Consider the following 21,077-nt stretch of genomic DNA (forward strand, 5'->3'; position numbering starts at 1 on the left):
AAGTAGAACTACCTCTGATAGCACTGTGGGTGAAGTAGAACTACCTCTGATAGCACTGTGGATGAAGTAGAACTACCTCTGATAGCATTGCATCTGAATTTGAGCTACCTGTGCCAGCACTGTGTATGAAGTAGAACTATCCCTAATAGTACTGTGTATGGAGTAGAACTACCCCTGATAACACTGTGTATGAAGTAGAACTACCCCTTATAACACTGTATGAAGTAGAACTACTCCTGATAGCACTGTGTATGATAGCACTGTAGCACTGTATCTGAAGTAGAACTACCTCTGATAGCACTGTGGATGAAGTAGAACTACCTCTGATAGCATTGCATCTGAATTTGAGCTACCTGTGCCAGCACTGTGGATGAAGTAGAACTGCCCCTAATAGCACTGTGTATGAAGTAGAACTACCCCTTATAGCACAGTGTATGAAGTAGAACTACTACTGAAAGCACTGTGGATGAAGTAGAACTACCTCTGCTAGCACTGTGGATGAAGTAGAACTTCCTCTGCTAGCACTGTGGATGAAGTAGAACTACCTCTGATAGCACAGTGGATGAAGTAGAACTACCCCTGATAGCACTGTATCTGAAGTAGAACTACCCCTGATAGCACTGTATCTGAAGTAGAACTACATCTGACATCACTGTATCTGAAGTAGAACTACCCCTGATAGTATGAAGTAGAACTACTACTGAAAGCACTGTGGATGAAGTAGAACTACCTCTGCTAGCACTGTGGATGAAGTAGAACTTCCTCTGCTAGCACTGTGGATGAAGTAGAACTACCTCTGATAGCACTGTGGATGAAGTAGAACTACCTCTGATAGCATTGCATCTGAATTTGAGCTACCTGTGCCAGCACTGTGTATGAAGTAAAACTGCCCATAATAGCACTGTGTATGAAGTAGAATTACCCCTGATAGCACTGTGGATGAAGTAGAACTACCCCTTATAGCACTGTGTATGAAGTAGAACTACTACTGAAAGCACTGTGGATGAAGTAGAACTACCTCTGCTAGCCCTGTGGATGAAGTAGAACTTCCTCTGCTAGCACTGTGGATGAAGTAGAACTACCCCTGATAGCACTGTGGATGAAGTAGAACTACCCCTTATAGCACTATATCTGGAGTAGAACTACCTCTGACAGAACTGTGGATGAAGTAGAACTACCTCTGATAGCATTATTTTTTAGTAGAACTACCTCTGCTAGCACTGTGAATGAAGTAGAACTACTCCTGATAGCACTGTGGATAAGTAGAACTACCTCTGACAGCATTGTGTATAAAGTAGAACTACCCCTGATAGTACTGTGGATGAAGTAGGACTACTTCTGATAGCAATGTGGATGAAGTAGAACTACTTCTTATAGCACTGTGGATGAAGTAGAACTACCTCTGATAGCACTGTGGGTGAAGTAGAACTACCTCTGATAGCACTGTGGATGAAGTAGAACTACCTCTGATAGCATTGCATCTGAATTTGAGCTACCTGTGCCAGCACTGTGTATGAAGTAGAACTATCCCTAATAGTACTGTGTATGGAGTAGAACTACCCCTGATAACACTGTGTATGAAGTAGAACTACCCCTTATAACACTGTATGAAGTAGAACTACTCCTGATAGCACTGTGTATGAAGTAGCACTACCCCTGATAGCACTGTATCTGAAGTAGAACTACCTCTGATAGCACTGTGGATGAAGTAGAACTACCTCTGATAGCATTGCATCTGAATTTGAGCTACCTGTGCCAGCACTGTGGATGAAGTAGAACTGCCCCTAATAGCACTGTGTATGAAGTAGAACTACCCCTGATAGCACAGTGTATGAAGTAGAACTACTACTGAAAGCACTGTGGATGAAGTAGAACTACCTCTGCTAGCACTGTGGATGAAGTAGAACTTCCTCTGCTAGCACTGTGGATGAAGTAGAACTACCTCTGATAGCACAGTGGATGAAGTAGAACTACCCCTGATAGCACTGTATCTGAAGTAGAACTACCCCTGATAGCACTGTATCTGAAGTAGAACTACATCTGACATCACTGTATCTGAAGTAGAACTACCCCTGATAGTATGAAGTAGAACTACTACTGAAAGCACTGTGGATGAAGTAGAACTACCTCTGCTAGCACTGTGGATGAAGTAGAACTTCCTCTGCTAGCACTGTGGATGAAGTAGAACTACCTCTGATAGCACTGTGGATGAAGTAGAACTACCTCTGATAGCATTGCATCTGAATTTGAGCTACCTGTGCCAGCACTGTGTATGAAGTAAAACTGCCCATAATAGCACTGTGTATGAAGTAGAATTACCCCTGATAGCACTGTGGATGAAGTAGAACTACCCCTTATAGCACTGTGTATGAAGTAGAACTACTACTGAAAGCACTGTGGATGAAGTAGAACTACCTCTGCTAGCCCTGTGGATGAAGTAGAACTTCCTCTGCTAGCACTGTGGATGAAGTAGAACTACCCCTGATAGCACTGTGGATGAAGTAGAACTACCCCTTATAGCACTATATCTGGAGTAGAACTACCTCTGACAGAACTGTGGATGAAGTAGAACTACCTCTGATAGCATTATTTTTAGTAGAACTACCTCTGCTAGCACTGTGAATGAAGTAGAACTACTCCTGATAGCACTGTGGATAAGTAGAACTACCTCTGACAGCATTGTGTATAAAGTAGAACTACCCCTGATAGTACTGTGGATGAAGTAGGACTACTTCTGATAGCAATGTGGATGAAGTAGAACTACTTCTTATAGCACTGTGGATGAAGTAGAACTACCTCTGATAGCACTGTGGGTGAAGTAGAACTACCTCTGATAGCACTGTGGATGAAGTAGAACTACCTCTGATAGCATTGCATCTGAATTTGAGCTACCTGTGCCAGCACTGTGTATGAAGTAGAACTATCCCTAATAGTACTGTGTATGGAGTAGAACTACCCCTGATAACACTGTGTATGAAGTAGAACTACCCCTTATAACACTGTATGAAGTAGAACTACTCCTGATAGCACTGTGTATGAAGTAGCACTACCCCTGATAGCACTGTATCTGAAGTAGAACTACCTCTGATAGCACTGTGGATGAAGTAGAACTACCTCTGATAGCATTGCATCTGAATTTGAGCTACCTGTGCCAGCACTGTGTATGAAGTAGAACTGCCCCTAATAGCACTGTGTATGAAGTAGAACTACCCCTTATAGCACTGTGTATGAAGTAGAACTACTACTGAAAGCACTGTGGATGAAGTAGAACTACCTCTGCTAGCACTGTGGATGAAGTAGAACTTCCTCTGCTAGCACTGTGGATGAAGTAGAACTACCTCTGATAGCACAGTGGATGAAGTAGAACTACCCCTGATAGCACTGTATCTGAAGTAGAACTACCCCTGATAGCACTGTATCTGAAGTAGAACTACATCTGACATCACTGTATCTGAAGTAGAACTACCCCTGATAGCACTGTATCTGAAGTAGATCTATCCCTGATAGCACTGTATCTGAAGTAGAACTACCCCTGATAGCACTGTATCTGAAGTAGAACTACCTCTGACATCACTGTATCTGAAGTAGAACTACCCCAGATAGCACTGTATCTGAAGTAGATCTATCCCTGATAACACTGTATCTGAAGTAGAACTACCCCTGATAGCACTGTATCTGAAGTAAAACTACCTCTGATAGCACTGTATCTGAAGTATAACTACCTCTGATAGTACTGTATCTGAAGTAGAACGACCCCTGATAGCACTGTATCTGAAGTAGAACTACCCCTGATAGCACTGTATCTGAAGTAGAACTACCCCTGATAGCACTGTATCTGAAGTAGAACTACCCCTGATAGCACTGTATCTGAAGTAGAACTACCCCTGATAGCACTGTATCTGAAGTAGAACTACCCCTGATAGCACTGTATCTGAAGTAGAACTATCCCTATAGCCCTGAAGTAGAACTACCCCTGATAGCACTGTATCTGAAGTAGAACTACCCCTGATAGCACTGTATCTGAAGTAGAACTACCCCTGATAGCACTGTATCTGAAGTAAAACTACCCCTGATTGCACTACATCTGAAGTAGAACTACCCCTGATAGCACTGTATCTTAAGTAAAACTACCCCTGATTGCACTGTATCTGAAGTAAAACTACCCCTGATTGCACTGTATCTGAAGTATAACTACCTCTGATAGCACTGTATCTGAAGTAGAACTATCCCTGATAGCATTGTATCTGAAGTAGAACTACCCCTGATAGCACTGTATGTGAAGTAGAACTACCCCTGATAGCACTGTATCTGAAGTAGAACTACCCCTGATGGCACTGTATCTGAAGTAGAACTACCCCTGATAGCACTGTATCTGAAGTAGAACTACCTCTGATAGCACTGTATCTGAAGTAGAACTACCCCTGATAGCATTGTATCTGAAGTAGAACTACCCCTGATAGCACTGTATCTGAAGTAGAACTACCCCTGATAGCACTGTATCTGAAGTAGAACTACCCCTGATAGCACTGTATCTGAAGCAGAACTACCCCTGATAGCACTGTATCTGAAGTTGAGCTACCTTTTTTACACTGATCAAATGATAATGCTGTCTAGCACGTAGCTACCACTGTTGATGTCACTAAGGGAGAGCTTCTTTGTGTCAATTTGCAATTGATAAGCCCTGCCTATTTTTTACCGATCAAATTATACCTTCTTCCAGCACGTAGTCCAAAGTGCTATTGATGTCGCTAAGGGAGCTCAATACCAACTTTTTGTGTCAATTTGCAATTGATAAGCCCTGCCTATTTTGTACCGATCAAACGACACTTTCTTTCAGCACGTAGTCCAAAGTGCTACTGATGTCACTAAGGGAGCTCAATATAAATAGCAACTTTTTGTGTCAATTTGAAATTTGTAAGCCAAGCAGGTTGCCTATTTTGTGCCGATCAAACTATATTTGGTATTAAGAGAGTGCATTATTAGCTTTAAATAAGTCTCAATGGATGAAAATGGAATCAAGTTGTTTGTTTGTTTACTAGTAAACTTTCCTACATCAAAGAGTAAAATGATGAAGTATATGATCATCAATATTAAAATTTAAAGATAAAAAGGCATTTACATTAAATGTAATGGAGCATTTGGGATTAGATATATCTCATTTTGCACATTTGTATATTCATGTTGCTTAGTATACCTGTTTATAAAATCACACTGTGTAAATCTATGAATAATTTTGCTTCATCTTTTATGCATAATACTCTGATAAAACTGAACTTCTATAATTTTATCAAATAAGTCTACAGATAATTTTGCTTCATCTTTTATGCAAACTACATTAACTACTGTTAAGTAAATTACACAAATGCAAGTAGTTTAAAATAGCTTAAATATTAATACTTTGTGCTTGAGCCCACCCAAGTATTCCACCCGGCCTCCCATCAGTCACTGGATGTGCCCTTAACAGGGGTGTCCCAGACACCTTAATACTTCGAGATGCGCAGCGGCAAGAAGAAAGATGTTTTAGGCATAGATCCCGGGTGCATGCACACCCTCTACTGTTCAAATAGTTTGAATCCAAAACATGTAAAGTATTCAGAAGAACGCATATGTATCTTTTCAAGTGGGTTCACCAGGAATTTAGACAAAATAACTTCACGTAATGGATGCCCAACTCAGTGTTAAAAGGTTTTACCCATAAAGACAATATTTATATTCTAGTGCACATGATCCTAGTTAGTTTTTATCGGTGAAGCTTCAGAGACTACCACCTGCACAAGTCTCCTAAAAAATGCTATGCCCCAGGAATTCTACCATCAAATTGTCAATTTTCTCTATGTAGTTTTTACCTTGAACTTTTGTCGTATTCTCATGGAGGCCACACTGTTATTGAGTTTCTTCATCAGCTGCATAACTTCAAACTCATCTAGCTGGTTGTCATCATCACCTGCTGCCTTATTGAACATCTCTCTCAGCCACGTATAAAGGAGCCGAGTTAAGGAATGGAACCTAAAACATCATTTGACTGTACAGTTTTGTTTCTCTTTCTTGCTAACCAAACATGAATTCCAATTCAAAAAACCTTGACATTTTCACATTGTTGAGTAAAATGTTTTAATTTAGTAAATTTGATCGTTATTTTGAAGTGGCCTATTAGCATGCTCTTAACAAACTGACATATTGCCAATATGATGGCCCTGTATTGAGGAAATTAGCCGCCTACATGTCAGATTCAGTTGAAGGGATATACAGGAATTTCATTTCAAAATCTAAAATGTTAGACTAACTTAGCAAATTTTGATTGAATATGTAAGTTATGATTACAAAACCCTGACCTTGTTACTGAACTAGTTTTCTTCATGTAAAATGGAGCACCCGCAAAAGGTAAATGTGCTGTTTTGTCAGCTTTACATTTAACATAGGGCTGATATCATTCACAGGCAATTCTTTTTGGTTATTGTTCACCGTTATCCTTGAACTTGTGGAATTTTTGGCACAAAAACTTTAAGCTTGTACCACCCCAAAAGATTTTGTATCCGTCATAAAGTTCCCAAATTTACATGGGTGCGCTCACATTATGACGTCATAGCGATATTATGTGGGGAATTTTGTACTTGGTATCACTGGATAGAAGAGTAGTACCAGATATAACTAGTTTGTAACACAAACTACAAAGGTTCAGTTATAAACATCATATGATGTTTATAACTGAACCTTTGTAGTTTGTGTTACAAAATATGGCTCAGTAGTTCTAGGGTTAAAGTTTAGTTCTTCATTTAAGTATGTCAAAATAGAAATATATTTTACTAGCAATTTTTGTTTACTGCTTTAAGGAATCAACATTATTCTATCTAAATTCTGCATTTGAATGATCCTCAAATTACCTGCACAGTTTTTATGCAATATTCATTGAACCAAAATACCTGATTATGCAAGTAATTTTTTGAGAATACTCGACTCAAGGCAATAGTTAGAAGAAGTAAATATAAACTTTTCAATTGTTTAAATAAAGACCATTTGCCTTTTGCACAACATATTGTAACCAAATGTGAAGGTATAATTTGTGAATGATGGCTCACTTTAATTTATCTTCAAATGAGGAACAAACAAACAAACAAACAAATACACCAACATTTATATTTTTGATATTATCAAAAGGATATCTGTCTCTCATGTCCTGGCTTCTTTCTATTGCTTCTGGAGCTGTAACAAAACAGAAAATTGTAAATGTAAAAAGTGCATATGGAAACCATGTCTCTTTATACAGATATGATGCATTGTTATGAATATTGTCCTTAAAAGAACTTAAAATATATTTCAATAAACCTTTGATTTTCAATTCCCCTTTTACAAAGACAGCACTCCAATGTGCACTTTTAGAATATGGTTAGAAGGCGGGTTGGGTCAACTCCCAGGGGTGAACTTCCTCCTACAAATAAAGTGTATAGCCAATACATTTTCTTCTAGTTTTGTGCTATCTACTGAAGATAAAACTTTGACATAACCTGTATCTGATAGTCACAAGGTTTTGAATTAAATCAAATACTGGAACTTACATTTTTTGCAACTTGCTACGTTGCGTCTGAAACCATCAGACTTCATCAGGCAACTGACCCGCTGGGCTGGTCATGTGACACTTTGTATCTGATAGTGTTTCTTGTACTGCAATTGTCAGCCTTCAATGTCTAAACAATCTTGCCTTCATATGTTGTTTTTATCTTGCAAGGACAACATATACTTGGCTTCATGTAATTAATTAGCAGTTAATTGAATTTTCTGACTCGGACATATTGGAGTAGACTTTTTGGGGCGCCCTCTACGGAGGCGTCCCACAATATAGGCATGAGTTTGTGAGTAGCTTCTAATTTCACTCTTACTAGATTTACTCCGCAATTGTTTTGCTAAAATTATGCCCTTGCTCAGAAATAAAACCACAATATGCTGGGATTTTATTTTATTATTGTTTTCTGTTATGCACGGGATAAAATGGTGTGCGTATATTCTTTGTTTAAAACACAAAATTAATGGATTTGTAAAAACACCAAATAATCTGTGACCTTTGTACCTTTGTAAGGCTTTTAAACTGGTTTAAAAACCAGTTTACCGCCTCTTAGAACCCGATAGACGGTGACCAACACCATGGACCACAATAGCCTAATCTCAATGGCATAGTCCAATAACCTCAATTAAACAATCATAGTGCAAAATTTGACCTAAGTTGCAGAGTATGAAAGTTTCAAAGTCATTCAATGAATGTACAAATGTATTGGGGTTAAACCGATGGCCTTTGTTTGTTAATTACTATAAAGTCCATATAGTGGTTATTGTCAAACTACAGTTGCCAAACTTACAATACGTTGACCCAATAATATGATTTTTATTTGTGGATGAATTTTGCTGTAATCAAAGGAATCTGGCGAATGATTCAATTTCAGTCCAGATTGATACCAAACACATTAAAAGTTGGTACATTTTGATGAAAATGTGATATTTTCTTTTGAAATAATGCTGGGCTTTTCTTCTTACCAACAACAAATCATCACCACTACGTATGCATTATTTTTGTGATGACCTTCAAGATAAATTGGCTATCAGAAACAGAGATAAGGTTGTTTATTCTACCAGAAGAATTTAGGCAGATATGAAATATGTTTCAAGTTTTATAATACTAGTCAACAGTCGTTATCAGGTGTTAATTCTAATGATATACATCAGGAATAGATCCATTGTCCATAGGGAAGTCTTATAGATAATATTATATCCTGAATTTAAATGCTATGAATGATATAATTAAGATCTTAGACATCAATATTGTCTTCTCAACAGAAACAAGAACTACCTTTAAACAAGAATTTGTCTTTAAAAAAGACAAGTTCACGGATCAGGTGTATAGTACATGTGCTTTGAGCTACTTTGGTCTAACATTTAATATTCATATCTAACCTACTCTGCACTTATTCGACAATAAATAAGTGATATGAGGCTTAATAATGATACCTGCGTCTTGACTCTGCAAAACAATATTTTTAAAACCTCATTTTGCATTTAGTTTTTAAGCCCCATCGGGAGCCACCTACAGGATCTCATTTTGCATTTAAGTTTTTATTGTGTTGCAAAGTAGCAAAACTTTCTTTATATAAAAATGGTGCAATTTGTGCCTGGAAAAGGCTCCCCTCTTACAACCTATCAACAGGTCTGATTTCTATAATGAGGTGTCACCGGGTTTGCACCGGGTTTGCAAGAGATAATAATACCAAATCTAAACACCATGAAATTCACCACATCACGACCAAGCTCACATTGGGCGCCCCATTCCTTTTTTAAAGGAATTTTTATTACCATAACATCTGCACCTTTGTTTCTTAAAAAATTACTCTAAATTCATAACAATTCACAACCAAATGTTTTGGATCTTCAGAATTAGATAAACATTTTTTTCAAAATTTAGCAAATGGCAACTATTGCAAATAACATTGTTCCACAAATAAAACGATCTTGCTCTTCTTATAAAACATATCATAAGTTCTTGTCCTACACAATAGTAAATTTTAACAGACAGCAGCTATAAATCCATGCCAAAAAAGTTAAAATAAGCAAATACTTTTGCTGTACTAATAAGCCAACTCTCATTCTTCCTATAAACACATCAGACCATATAAAGCCTTGCTCTATACCCAATCCTCAGTTTAATCAAAAAAATCAATCTCAAGATGATTAGGTATTCTGCCATAACACTCTCACCTTTTTTTTATTTTGTGAGCAAATTTCAGCAAACGGTTGATATTGCAGGCAACTTATTTACCGTGATGAGACAGTCTTGTTTTTCTGAAAAAACATAAGACCTTTTCCTACACCAAAACATAAGCCCTTGCCCTACACCAAATCCTCAGTTTAATAAAAAAATCAATACCAAGATGGGTTATTCAGCCGTTACACTCCAAACTTATTTCATTTTACGAGTAATATCCTTCACATTGTACTAGTTCTTGATCCGCTATGGGGAATCTTTTTTTCCTTGAAAGCTTACATCCACTAATGACCAATATAACCTCAAGGGTTTAACTTTTTGATTCCATACTGAAAATGAACTATTCTAGTTGAAATCCATACACCCCCTATGGACGATGAGGGGGTGTAGTCTTTAAATAGAGTCATCCATTCAGGTAACTCCATTTGAACTTCACACTGCCTGTGTGGGAGATTAAGGTCATGTTTTCAATAGGGGGTGTATGGATTTCAACAGGAATAGCCCAATATTGGATGTGAGGTAATACTGTATGGTCCAAGCTTGATTTGTTTCTGATTGATATTTGGGACACAATCTGGTTCAATGAGTCAAAGGGGGGCAATTTTGAAAATGAAGAGTTATGAAAAGTCAATATCATCATCAACAAGCACAGTAACAAAGCATGCAATTCATGAAATCCTTACATCCATAATGCTTTGCTTGCTGATCATAATAGGCTTCCACATAAAAAGTCAATTTTCTCAAACTATCAAGAGCTATCTCAAGAATACCCCAACCAAAACTGGGCTTGTTTGTACTCATTTCAATGCATTTTTCATGCCAATTCCAAATCTTATCATAAAACAGTAGAATTCTGCAATTTTTTGGATTTTTAAAGGAAATTTGGAACTTGTAGTCTGCAGTCAACACCCACGTGGTGAGGGTTAACAAATTGGTTCCAAAGTTATTAACTTTTCCAATGACAATCTTCTTCTGTATAGTATTGTCTTTTGTACCCAATATTGACTTGATCTCAATTTGTAGCCTTTGGCCCGATTGGATCAAATCACACTGCATTTATAAAATCAAATAACGAGATGTAGGTCAACATTGATAGAAGAATCTTATTATTCTGTTGTGATGTCATAGATTGGAATTCTGGCTACTGATTGGCCAAATATGGCTGTTCCAAATTACACCCTGGAGTGAAAGATTACCTTTGGAGTGAATGACCACGTCAAACAAAATTTCTCTTTACAGCCAAAGTACTTGGAGTTGTTTCTTTGATATATATTGTTAACAATAATGTCCTACAAATGTACTTGAAGAAAATTTAACACTTATTAAGCCCAAAACATTTTAAAATTGGAACATTCAGGGTCACCCCATGAAAAGTTTCGCTCCAATTATGGTGAGTGAGCATGTCAAATTCAACAACCTCGACTGACAGAATACTTGAATTTCAAACACCCCACAGTACACAGTTCTTGAACCCCAATATGTTTGTACACTCATACAATTAACTTGGGTACCCAAACTCATACTTCACAACTTGAGGTCAATTTTTGAGCTATAATTATTGAATGGAGGCCATTGAACTACACCACAGAGTACTACAGAGAACGTACCACCAGTCAAAGTCTCCGCAACACCCGATAATGAGGGCCGATTGTTCCATGTAATGCGACAGGCGAGACTGCTACGCAATTATCGCATATTTTCATGGATTACGCGAAAGCACGCAATGCTCTATCGCGTATAGCGCTGGCGTGATTGTTAGACACGGCACGATCAAACAATTGGCCCTCATGAATATGCGAGAACTCACCGCATGCAATACACGGGGACTTTGACTGGTGGTACACTCTCTGTAGTACTCTGTGAACTACACAGAAAGAGACCATTTGGTTTGTTGTAAATCCCTCCTTTTTGATGCGCACCAATCTAATTCAATCTGAAGTAGTTTTGGTTTTTATTTATGGTGGTACAGCAACAATAAAATAGTGACAAAACCAGTTGAGCAGTCATTGTCACCTTAACAAAATAGTGACAAAACCAGTCTAGTGGTCATTGTCACCTTAAGGTAGAGCATTTCCTTACATTTGTTTTTCTTTCCACCTGTCAGGTAGGAGAGCCCTGTGACCCAGATATTGGCCTCGTCTGCGCTGCTAGCCACCAGGTCCAACGTCTCAAAATGGTCACCGAAGATGACGGAGAAGGCACAGTCCTCTGGGAATTCCATGGTGGATTCGCGGGCACGGAACGTGTCGGTGTTTTTGCCGATCCGTACCTCTTTGATTGCTTCGACGAGAACTATAAGAATGGATGAAAGATGGTAAGATGATGGCATCAATATGATATCGGAGGGGAAAAGGAGTACTTATTATGCATCTGATGTGCAAGGTGCATTGATTATCCCTCCAGCGAATGCGTTATGGGCTATAGATATCAAAATGTAATTCAAATTTGGGGAATTTTTTATATCATATTCAACTTGGATGCGTAAACTCGTGTAACACGATAAGGTTTTCTGTGTTAAACACAGAATGGGCTGTTCCATTTGAAATCTATACACCCTGTATGAAAGACATACTCTTAATCTCCCACACAGGGGGTGTAGAATTCAAATGAGAGTCACCCATTCAGGTAACCCCATTTGAAATTCACACTCCCTGTGGGAGATTAAGGTCATGTCTTCCATAGGGGGTGTATGTATCTCAACTGGAATAGCCCAAACATTAAGCATTTTTATCCTATGTAATGTGAGATAACAACAGTTTAAAGAAGTATAACTATGTGAGAATCTGAATAATTTGTTTTCTTGTTGTGTTTTGTTACCCTTTTAGAATTCAGATAAATCAAATGTGTTCATACGTAGGGTATTATTATCCTTTACAGCAAGGTGTATCAAGTTTAAATACAATCAGAGATTGGAATTGAATACACATTAACAGAGTGTAACAAACTTATTTGGATAGATGAAAGATGAACTGGCATGCAACAAAAATGATACACAAAGAATATGGAAGAAAGAAGATATTGGAATTAAATATGTATTAAAGGGGCATTTCGTGATCCACAGCCTCATCCCCCCACTTTTCCCAAAAAAAGTTGAGATTTTTACACCACGGGATACCTCTGGCTACATAATGTTTATGTACCAAATATTTCTTGCAGATTAATTCGTTTAGCAAAACTATCGCCAAATTTGAATTTAGTTCTGGTGCACCAGCACGAAATTACAACACATTGTCTATGGAGCAGTGTCATACACATAATCATGCATAACTTCATAAGCATAAAATCGGAATCAACTGAAATTTTGGAAATAAGCTTTTTTAAGTGATCTACTGAAAAATGTCATAAAAAGAGGATGCTAGGATCACGAAATCCTCCTTTAACAGAGTGTAAAAAACTTAATTTTGATAGATAAAAGAGGAACTGGCAAGCAACAAAAATAATACACAGAGGATATGGAAAAAAGAATAGGCAAAGACAATTATTGACTCATTCATTCAATAGTGTTTTGTTCAAAACTATAACATAATGACAAAAAACTACTTTGAATATCTCAACAAACTTTAACAATTTGAGGAAGAATAAGACTGGGAGGAAGGAGACAGGAACAAACTAAAGGAGGGGAAATGGAGGAAGGACAGGATACAGGAAAAGGAAGTAAAGAGGAAATGATCAGAACATAGAAACTAGGATGAGGAGAAAACAAAATGAAATTACTGCTTTGTTGCATATATAACTCCTTCAAATTCTCTCATACTATAGTTTGATCAGCTCATAATCAGCGGAAAATGTTAGGGTTTTACCGCTACACTGCAAAGTATATCCATGTTAAGAGTGATATAGGTGACATGTCTTGTCTATATTTTGTGTGTTAAAGAAAGTAGATGAAGTATAGGACTTGAATTAAATAATTTGTGATGCTTCTGGCAAGACATCACAAAATATATTGATATTAATTTGGGATGTTATAAGGCCCACCCATTACGAGCTGATCAAACTATACTTTACTTGACTTTGCTAACTATTAAAGGAGTATTTCGTGATCCTAGCATCCTCTATTTATGTCATTTTTCATTAGATATCCACGAAAAAAACCTATTCCCAAAATTTAAGTTGATTCCGATTTTGCGTTTCACGATATCTTTGCTAAACGAATTAATCTGCAAGAAATATTTTGTACATAAACATTATGTAGCCAGAGGTTTCCAGTGGTATAAAAATCTCAACTTTTTTGAGAAAAGTGGGGGATGAGGCTGTGGATCACGAAATGCCCTTTTAAAATAATGTCCTTACTTCTTGCTTTGTCTGGTTTCTTTGACGTCGGATGCCATCTTAGTTCCGTCATGTCTTCATTAAGTGAGAACACCCTGTGATACTGTCTGGATTGGGAGCGTACCTTGATGAGTTCACAGCCTGCTTGCATGAAGGCTAGACAGTCAGAGGCTGTAGGCAATGAAAACAAACAGAAAAACAAACAAAGAGAAAGATGTGGTTAGATTGGCAGTGATCAATTCACTGATAAGATGTCGTGTGTAGCCACTGGACATTTTGCTGTGTAACAATAGATTAACTTTTGACTTATCGATGGTACGGGGATACGGGAATTGTACGGACATGTTATGATGAATTGAAGTGGTGCTTGTGGTTTTCGTTTGTAGCAGGATTTAATCATGTTGTTATCGGATAGCATGGTTTTCTGTGATTTTTATTAGAAAGAGGTGATTTTTATTAGAAAGAGGTGCTTTTTATTACGATATGTTTGTCTGTGTGTGTGTAATTCAGACTTGTAGTTGAGTCAAACTCAAGTCGAGTCATCCAGGGCTAGATATGTGAGTCAAGTCATTGAAGTGTCAAGTAGAGTCATTTGGGACTTCAGTCGAGTCATGTGTCATAAATGTTGAGCCGAGTCGAGTCGTTCAAGTCAAGCAAGACTGTGTGAAAGATAAACAAATTCAAATAATATTTCTGTTCTATATTCAAAAAGGAGGGAAGTATTTGGTATTAGATAATTCTTTTATAGATTAGCAAATCATGATGATACATTGTTATTCTTAAAAAGAACTTTGATTTACTTATTTTATTTATCATGATAAAGACAGCGAGCACACATTGTTTTTATATTTTTCATCAAGTATATTGGCCCTCTAGCCCACAATGTGCTCATGGAAACAGCAATAGATAATTGAATTTGTTTTAGGTTTTTTTTCTAAGCAGATCATTTGGTTACATGCTGTCATGCCACTAGGTCTATATTTTTTATTTGGCTGACGTCATCGATTAGGTCTATATTTTATGTGACTAGCAGTAGGTTCTCGTACAAAACCTGACTACTTTTATGTTGCACAAAATTGATGAAAATACAAGAAGATATTGAACACTCCTTCTAACGCAAAATCAATTTTAGTACCAAAGAACTCATTTCTAACTGCGTCACATAGTTTCACGAAGCATTCACACATATACCATAGGCACACACAAAACGTGTGCTTTTAAATAATTTGAATCTTTTGTTAATCAGTTTCTTCCAAGCAGATCATATTATGCTCTCATGTCAGTAAGTTTTGAAGTTTATGTGTATATGCAGACAATTACCCGTCTTGGCATTTAGGACTTATGGTTCTCATTCGGGGTTCTCATGCAAAAGCAGAACAGCAGAACACTTTTATATTGCACAAAACTAATAAAATACAAAACGATATTGAACACCTGATCAGGTTTTTTTTACGACATGGCATAACGGGCATCAACAGCAGAAACAAAAAAAAAAGCATTCAAAAGCTGCTGACGAGGAAGCACCCAGAAAGCGATAAACCTCCCTGTTGAACACCTAATCAGGTTTACCTTTTGATTAACAAAAGATTCCCCGCTATTTGCGGGGAGGAGATAAGTTTAAGTGACCGCTTATGGGTTCGAATTTCAACCAGCCTAATCATGAAGCTCCCTTGGCCAAGTGATTAAGGCATAGGTCTCGTAAACCTGAGGTCCTGGGATCGATTCCCAGGCGGGATCACTTTTTTCTCCTTGTCTCCTTTATTATTTGCTACGGCGAACCTGGTGAAAATTAATGTTTATTTATATAATTCCCGTCGATCATGCCACTGTTTTCCGTCTCCCTGTTGAAGCTGGCCAGCTAATCTAATGGCTGGAATTTGGGCAGGAAGAGAATTTCGTAATTGGGCTGTAGATGGTAGAAATGATCTTTCATGGCTGACAACGTTTGATCTTGGGACTTCCACTGATAGGTTATGGGATCTCACAGACCGTCGCAACCTGGGGTCATGGATTTGGATGTCTGGCATCAGCTGGCATAACAACTCAGGGGCCTCCTTGTAGAACATATGATAGAAGACAAGGAACTCATTTTACTTAATTGCATCACATCTTGCAACACAAAGCACCTACACGTCATGTACCATGGGCACATACAACAAGTTTGCTTTTAAATGTTGAATATTTTAAATAATTTAACTCTAAACATGTCTTATGCTGTCAAGCCAGTAGTCTTATGCGTCTTTGAAATCAGTAGTGGTTCTCACAAACACTTTTATGTTGCACAAAACTAATGAAATGCAAGATGATATAGAACACTCGTTAATATCAGTCCTATCTCAAAATCAATTTTAGTACCAAAGAACTCATTTTCTTAATTGCGTCAATGTTCACAAAGCACCCACACATGTACCATGAGCACACACAACAAGTGCTTCTAATAATGTCACATTTTTTCTATTTTATTTAACATTTTTGATAACATAATGCATACAGACAGATCACTTTTAGCTATATATGTATATAAAAAATGCATCTAAAGATCCGGGCGATTATATCCTGGGTGACGGTACTTCCGGAATATTATACAAATAATAACAGCTTTCTAGATGTTTTTTTCATCCTACGCAAATAAAAAAGTAATATGTATACTGTTTGTGCTAAATATATGCGCTATATAATGTTATACCCTTTATCATGCTTCGCTTATCTTACACGAAATTAAAAGAAGGCAAAACTGATTATAGATATTTCAGAACGTACAGCAAAATTTTTGTTTAAAATTAATCGTTTAAATTGTCACAGCGCAAAAATAATAATCACTTGAAAAAGATCTCATTTGTAGGAAGTCATTATACTGTCTGTCAGCTTTTAAGCCCCATGAATACACATTGTATAATATGACGATAACATCAAGAGATTGTGGATTACGCAGTTGTCATGCTTATTTGCTCTAGCTATATAAGGTGATAAATAAGCTGGATTAGGATATTCCTGTTGTAATACATGCACCCCCTATGGAAGACATGACCTTAATCTGCCATACAGGGAGTAAGAATTTCAAATGGGTTTACCTGAATGGATGACTCCATTTAAAATCTACACCCCCTGTGAGGGAGACTAAGGTCTTGTCTACCATAAGGGTGTATGGATTTTAACTGCAATGGCCCATTACTTTTACTAACAAAGTTATTTCATCAAGCATATCAGTACTAATGATGTTATCTGTGTTATTGCAGACTGCAATGACGACACTGCTAGATATGATAAGTTTGGGTTATAACACTAGTTCTTCTTTTTTTTCTATTAAGAAATGAAACTAATGTGTGTGCTGTATAGATGCTAGGGTTTGTTTCATAGAATTTCCCAAAGCAATCCCAGTGATAAATTTATCGTCAAATTATGAAAAACTGTAAAGTCAAGCTTTACAAAAATGTGTGATCGACACATACATTAGTATTATAAAAGGGAATGCAACGCCATATTTGCTTCATTTGAAATTATTTGGGTGAAATGTTTAATAAACTGAAAAGCGCTACACAAAAGTAGCTATTTTGAGGAACATGGGAACATTCAACATATGTGTTCAGAATGCATCAGGTGTTCAAAACCCAGGTGTCTATTTTATTTAGAGTGCACCTATCAACTCCATTGCAATTTTACCTCCAATTCAACCATGGCTGTTGACGTTTGCGCAAGTAATCAGATGGGATTGTCCCTGTTAGTCCACATTTGGACGTTCAGTTCAATTATCGTTCATCGTTATCATTCCAATTCCACTTAGTGCCTTAGGTCATTGTTACGCCCGTATACATCTATAGAGTACTATTCATCACATTCAATTTGCTGAGTTGTGTGTTTAAAGGAAAGCTTACAAATCTACTTTCTGAGTGTCGGTGCATTCTTGGAAACTTTCATCACACCTTGATTGAAAATTCGTCACACATTTTCTGTCTTTTTGTTTGCTTATATTCTCCTTGCTATTTGTTTTTTCATTTAATTCTATTTTAATTAACATAACATCGTGGCCCAAAGGCCAAATTGCATAATGTTTTACAATATAAAATAACATATAAAATCATTACTTACAAAATCAATTAAAATACAATTATTGCAAAAGCGCATATCAAATGACATAAGTTTACATGTTAAACAGAAAATAATGAATGAAAGGTTTGATCCCCATCATCCACACCCAGTCATTTCTTCAAAATCTCACTCATATCGAACTTTTCTTTTCATTATTTATATTTCCTCTGCTCTTCTTTTTCAGGAAGTTGTTGTATTACAGATCTGGGAAGGAGGTCATGAATATACCCTAACCCTAACCATAACCCTAACCTCCTTCTAGAGTATGTAATACGGTATTTACATCTTTTTCATTAGTCTACTCCTAGAGCAGCTTTCATTGTCCACACTTTGTATATGAGATATCATCTATTCACCTAAACCACTTATCAGACACTCAATAACATACACCCACCATCTTCAATCATAGCATTCAGCCTAAACCACAACTTGATAATGTTAAAGAAAATGGACAGACACTGGTCATAGGGTAACACTCCACTATCCATGGTGTATTTGTTACTTCTCCAGGGAACACAATTCAATCAGTAAATTGTATCTAGATTTTGTGTGTACGGGCGTGGATGGACGAGCGCGTGTAATCAATTCGAGTGGATCCGTAAATCGTGAAAAGCGGAAATGAGAATGTGATGCAGTAAAGCGGAGAGAAAATGTAACATTGTTTGTAGAAGTGTTGTTACGTGAATGTGGCTTTTTGTCGATGGTATCTTGAATGTTATGTGATAAAGGAAATGTAATCTTTGACTTCATCAGAATTAGAGACAGGAAGTACACATGTGATGTAGATGAAGAAATAATTGAATGAGATAAATTGATTAGGAGTTATGAACAATAATAAAACAACAAAAAGAGAGCAAAACAGAAAAAAAGAGTATAATGGAAAAACTTTAAGAAAGGAAGAAAAGAAGGAAGGAAGGAAGGAAGGAAGAAAAGAAGAAAGGAAGAAAGGGAGGGAGGGAAGGAGGTAGGGATGGAAAGAGGGAGGGAGGGAAGAAAGGAGGGAAGGAGGGAGAGAGAGAGAGGAAGGGAGGGAGGGAGGGAAAGAGAAAGGAAGAATAAAAAGAATGAAGGACAAAAATAAAAAAGCAAGAAAGAGAGCATAAAGAAAGCAAGCAAGCAAGCAAGCAAGCAAGCAAGCAAGCAAGCAAGCAAGCAAGCAAGCAAGAAAGAAAGAAAGAAAGAAAGAAAGAAAAGAAAGAAAGAAAGAAAGAAAGAAAGAAAGAAAGAAAGAAAGAAAGAAAGAAAGAAAGAAAGAAAGTTGTCCTTATTTGCAGTGAAAGAAACAAAGCAAATAATAAGCAGACACAAGAAGTCAATGTCTTACTCAGTAACACTACAAACAAATGGAAAAACTAATTTAGAATTGTACACAAACATGTTGGGGAATAAGAATCACTGATTTCCCTGGATAAATGTGCCTTTATTATTGTAGGTTTTGCAATAAAAAAAACGATCAAATTCACAAAATGGATATAATGTGGCCCATTAACTACCAAAGTGAAAATGATTTTATTACTCATGGGAAGGTCTGCCTTTATTTATTTACACTATATCTAAAGTCTGCACAAAAAGTAACTCAGCTGTTATAAATACGCCTATAGCTTCAGAACTAATTATTGTTTTCACAATATTTCAACATAGAGAGAAGGATGATTTATTTATGCAAATTTTGATACTCCATTTGTCAAATGTCATTCAACATTAACAACGCAATAGTGCTTTTAAGGAAAAATACCAGAAATTTAAAGTTGCAGTTTACAGCGATCAATGGTTATTATGCCAGCACTGTAGCACGTAAAGCACGTCATTATCTTCGCGCTTTACTTCCAATCAATACAAATAGCGGCAACTTTTAAATTCGGGTATCTTTGTTTCAAAACACTGCTGTATTGTTAATATTGAACAAAACTGGACAAATTGGGTATCAAAATGCGCGTAAATAAATTATCCTTCTTTTTATGTGAAAATATTGTGAAAACAATTATTAGTTCTGAAGCTATAGGCGTATTTATAACAGCTGAGTTACTTTTTGTGCAGACTTTATATATGTTACCAATAAAAGCAATATTTAATGGAAAACTAGAAACGTCACAGTTTTCGACGCAAGGCCTCAACCATGGGGTGATATAAATTTGGAAAGATATCATAACAGCTAAATGTCAAACTGTATGAGTGGTAAACAAACAAAAATAACCTCAAATGACCCTTGACCTCCATATGCGACTGTGTGTAATTTTTCACGCTTTGCCAAATTTAAACTGTTTTATTTATTTTTTATTTTTAAGCATTGTTGTTTTCTTCATTTTTGTAAATTGTTCATATGAAAAAACATACAGGCTAACAATAAATTTTAATTATTTAGATGCTTTCAGTGCGGCCCGTCACAAGGATCACCAAGTGTGCCTTTAATTGTATACTTAACTTACCAGTTACTACTGAATCAAATCAATTCTACCACACGGTAACAGAGAGACAAAACCGCCATGCAATTTCATCTGTTTCAGAGATAGGACTACCGGGTACCATTTACCGTAATCAAATAACCATATCATCAAGTTCCAAAAACCGAGAAATTAACACACTTGCACAGCTTGTTCCTTTTCTTTTTGTCCGTTTTTGTTCTCTCTTGAATTCTGTCTGGAATAAATTCATCAAATTTGTTGAACACTTGTCTCTTGTTTGTCTGCAGCAAATTGATCTGCTACAGTAGAAGCGGTAAGTTTTGCGCATATAAATGGCTGCGCTTTGCCAAATTTGATAACCAGGGAGTGGCAGAACGCAGACTCCACCAGTAGTGGTGTAGCCAGTTTGATAACCAGGGAGTGGCAGGGCACAGACTCTACCTGTAGTAGTGTAGCCAATTTGATAACCAGGGAGTGGCAGGGTGTAGTAGTGTAGCCAGTTTGATAACCTGGGAGTGGCAGGGTGCAGACTCCACCTGTAGTGGTGTAGCCAGGGGAAGCTTGCCCGTGAGAAG

The 21,077-nt window shown here is 37.0% G+C and overlaps 1 protein-coding gene across 1 annotated transcript in view; it reads right to left on the reverse strand.

The window, feature by feature from the left end:
• LOC140166933 (inactive phospholipase C-like protein 1) overlaps nucleotides 1-21,077 on the reverse strand; it is a 129,405-nt gene that overhangs the window by 45,084 nt on the left and 63,244 nt on the right. Inside the window, exons 2-5 of the mRNA XM_072190418.1 lie at nucleotides 14,036-14,185; nucleotides 11,825-12,037; nucleotides 7,161-7,200; nucleotides 5,847-5,976 (exon numbers count right to left, since the gene is read on the reverse strand). Of these exons, the coding sequence (XP_072046519.1) occupies nucleotides 5,847-5,976; nucleotides 7,161-7,200; nucleotides 11,825-12,037; nucleotides 14,036-14,185 (533 nt within the window). The remainder of the gene's footprint in view (nucleotides 1-5,846; nucleotides 5,977-7,160; nucleotides 7,201-11,824; nucleotides 12,038-14,035; nucleotides 14,186-21,077) is intronic.

The sequence above is a fragment of the Amphiura filiformis genome, chromosome 12, assembly GCF_039555335.1.
Source record: "Amphiura filiformis chromosome 12, Afil_fr2py, whole genome shotgun sequence".
In the NCBI taxonomy this organism is placed as follows: Eukaryota; Metazoa; Echinodermata; class Ophiuroidea; order Amphilepidida; family Amphiuridae; genus Amphiura; species Amphiura filiformis.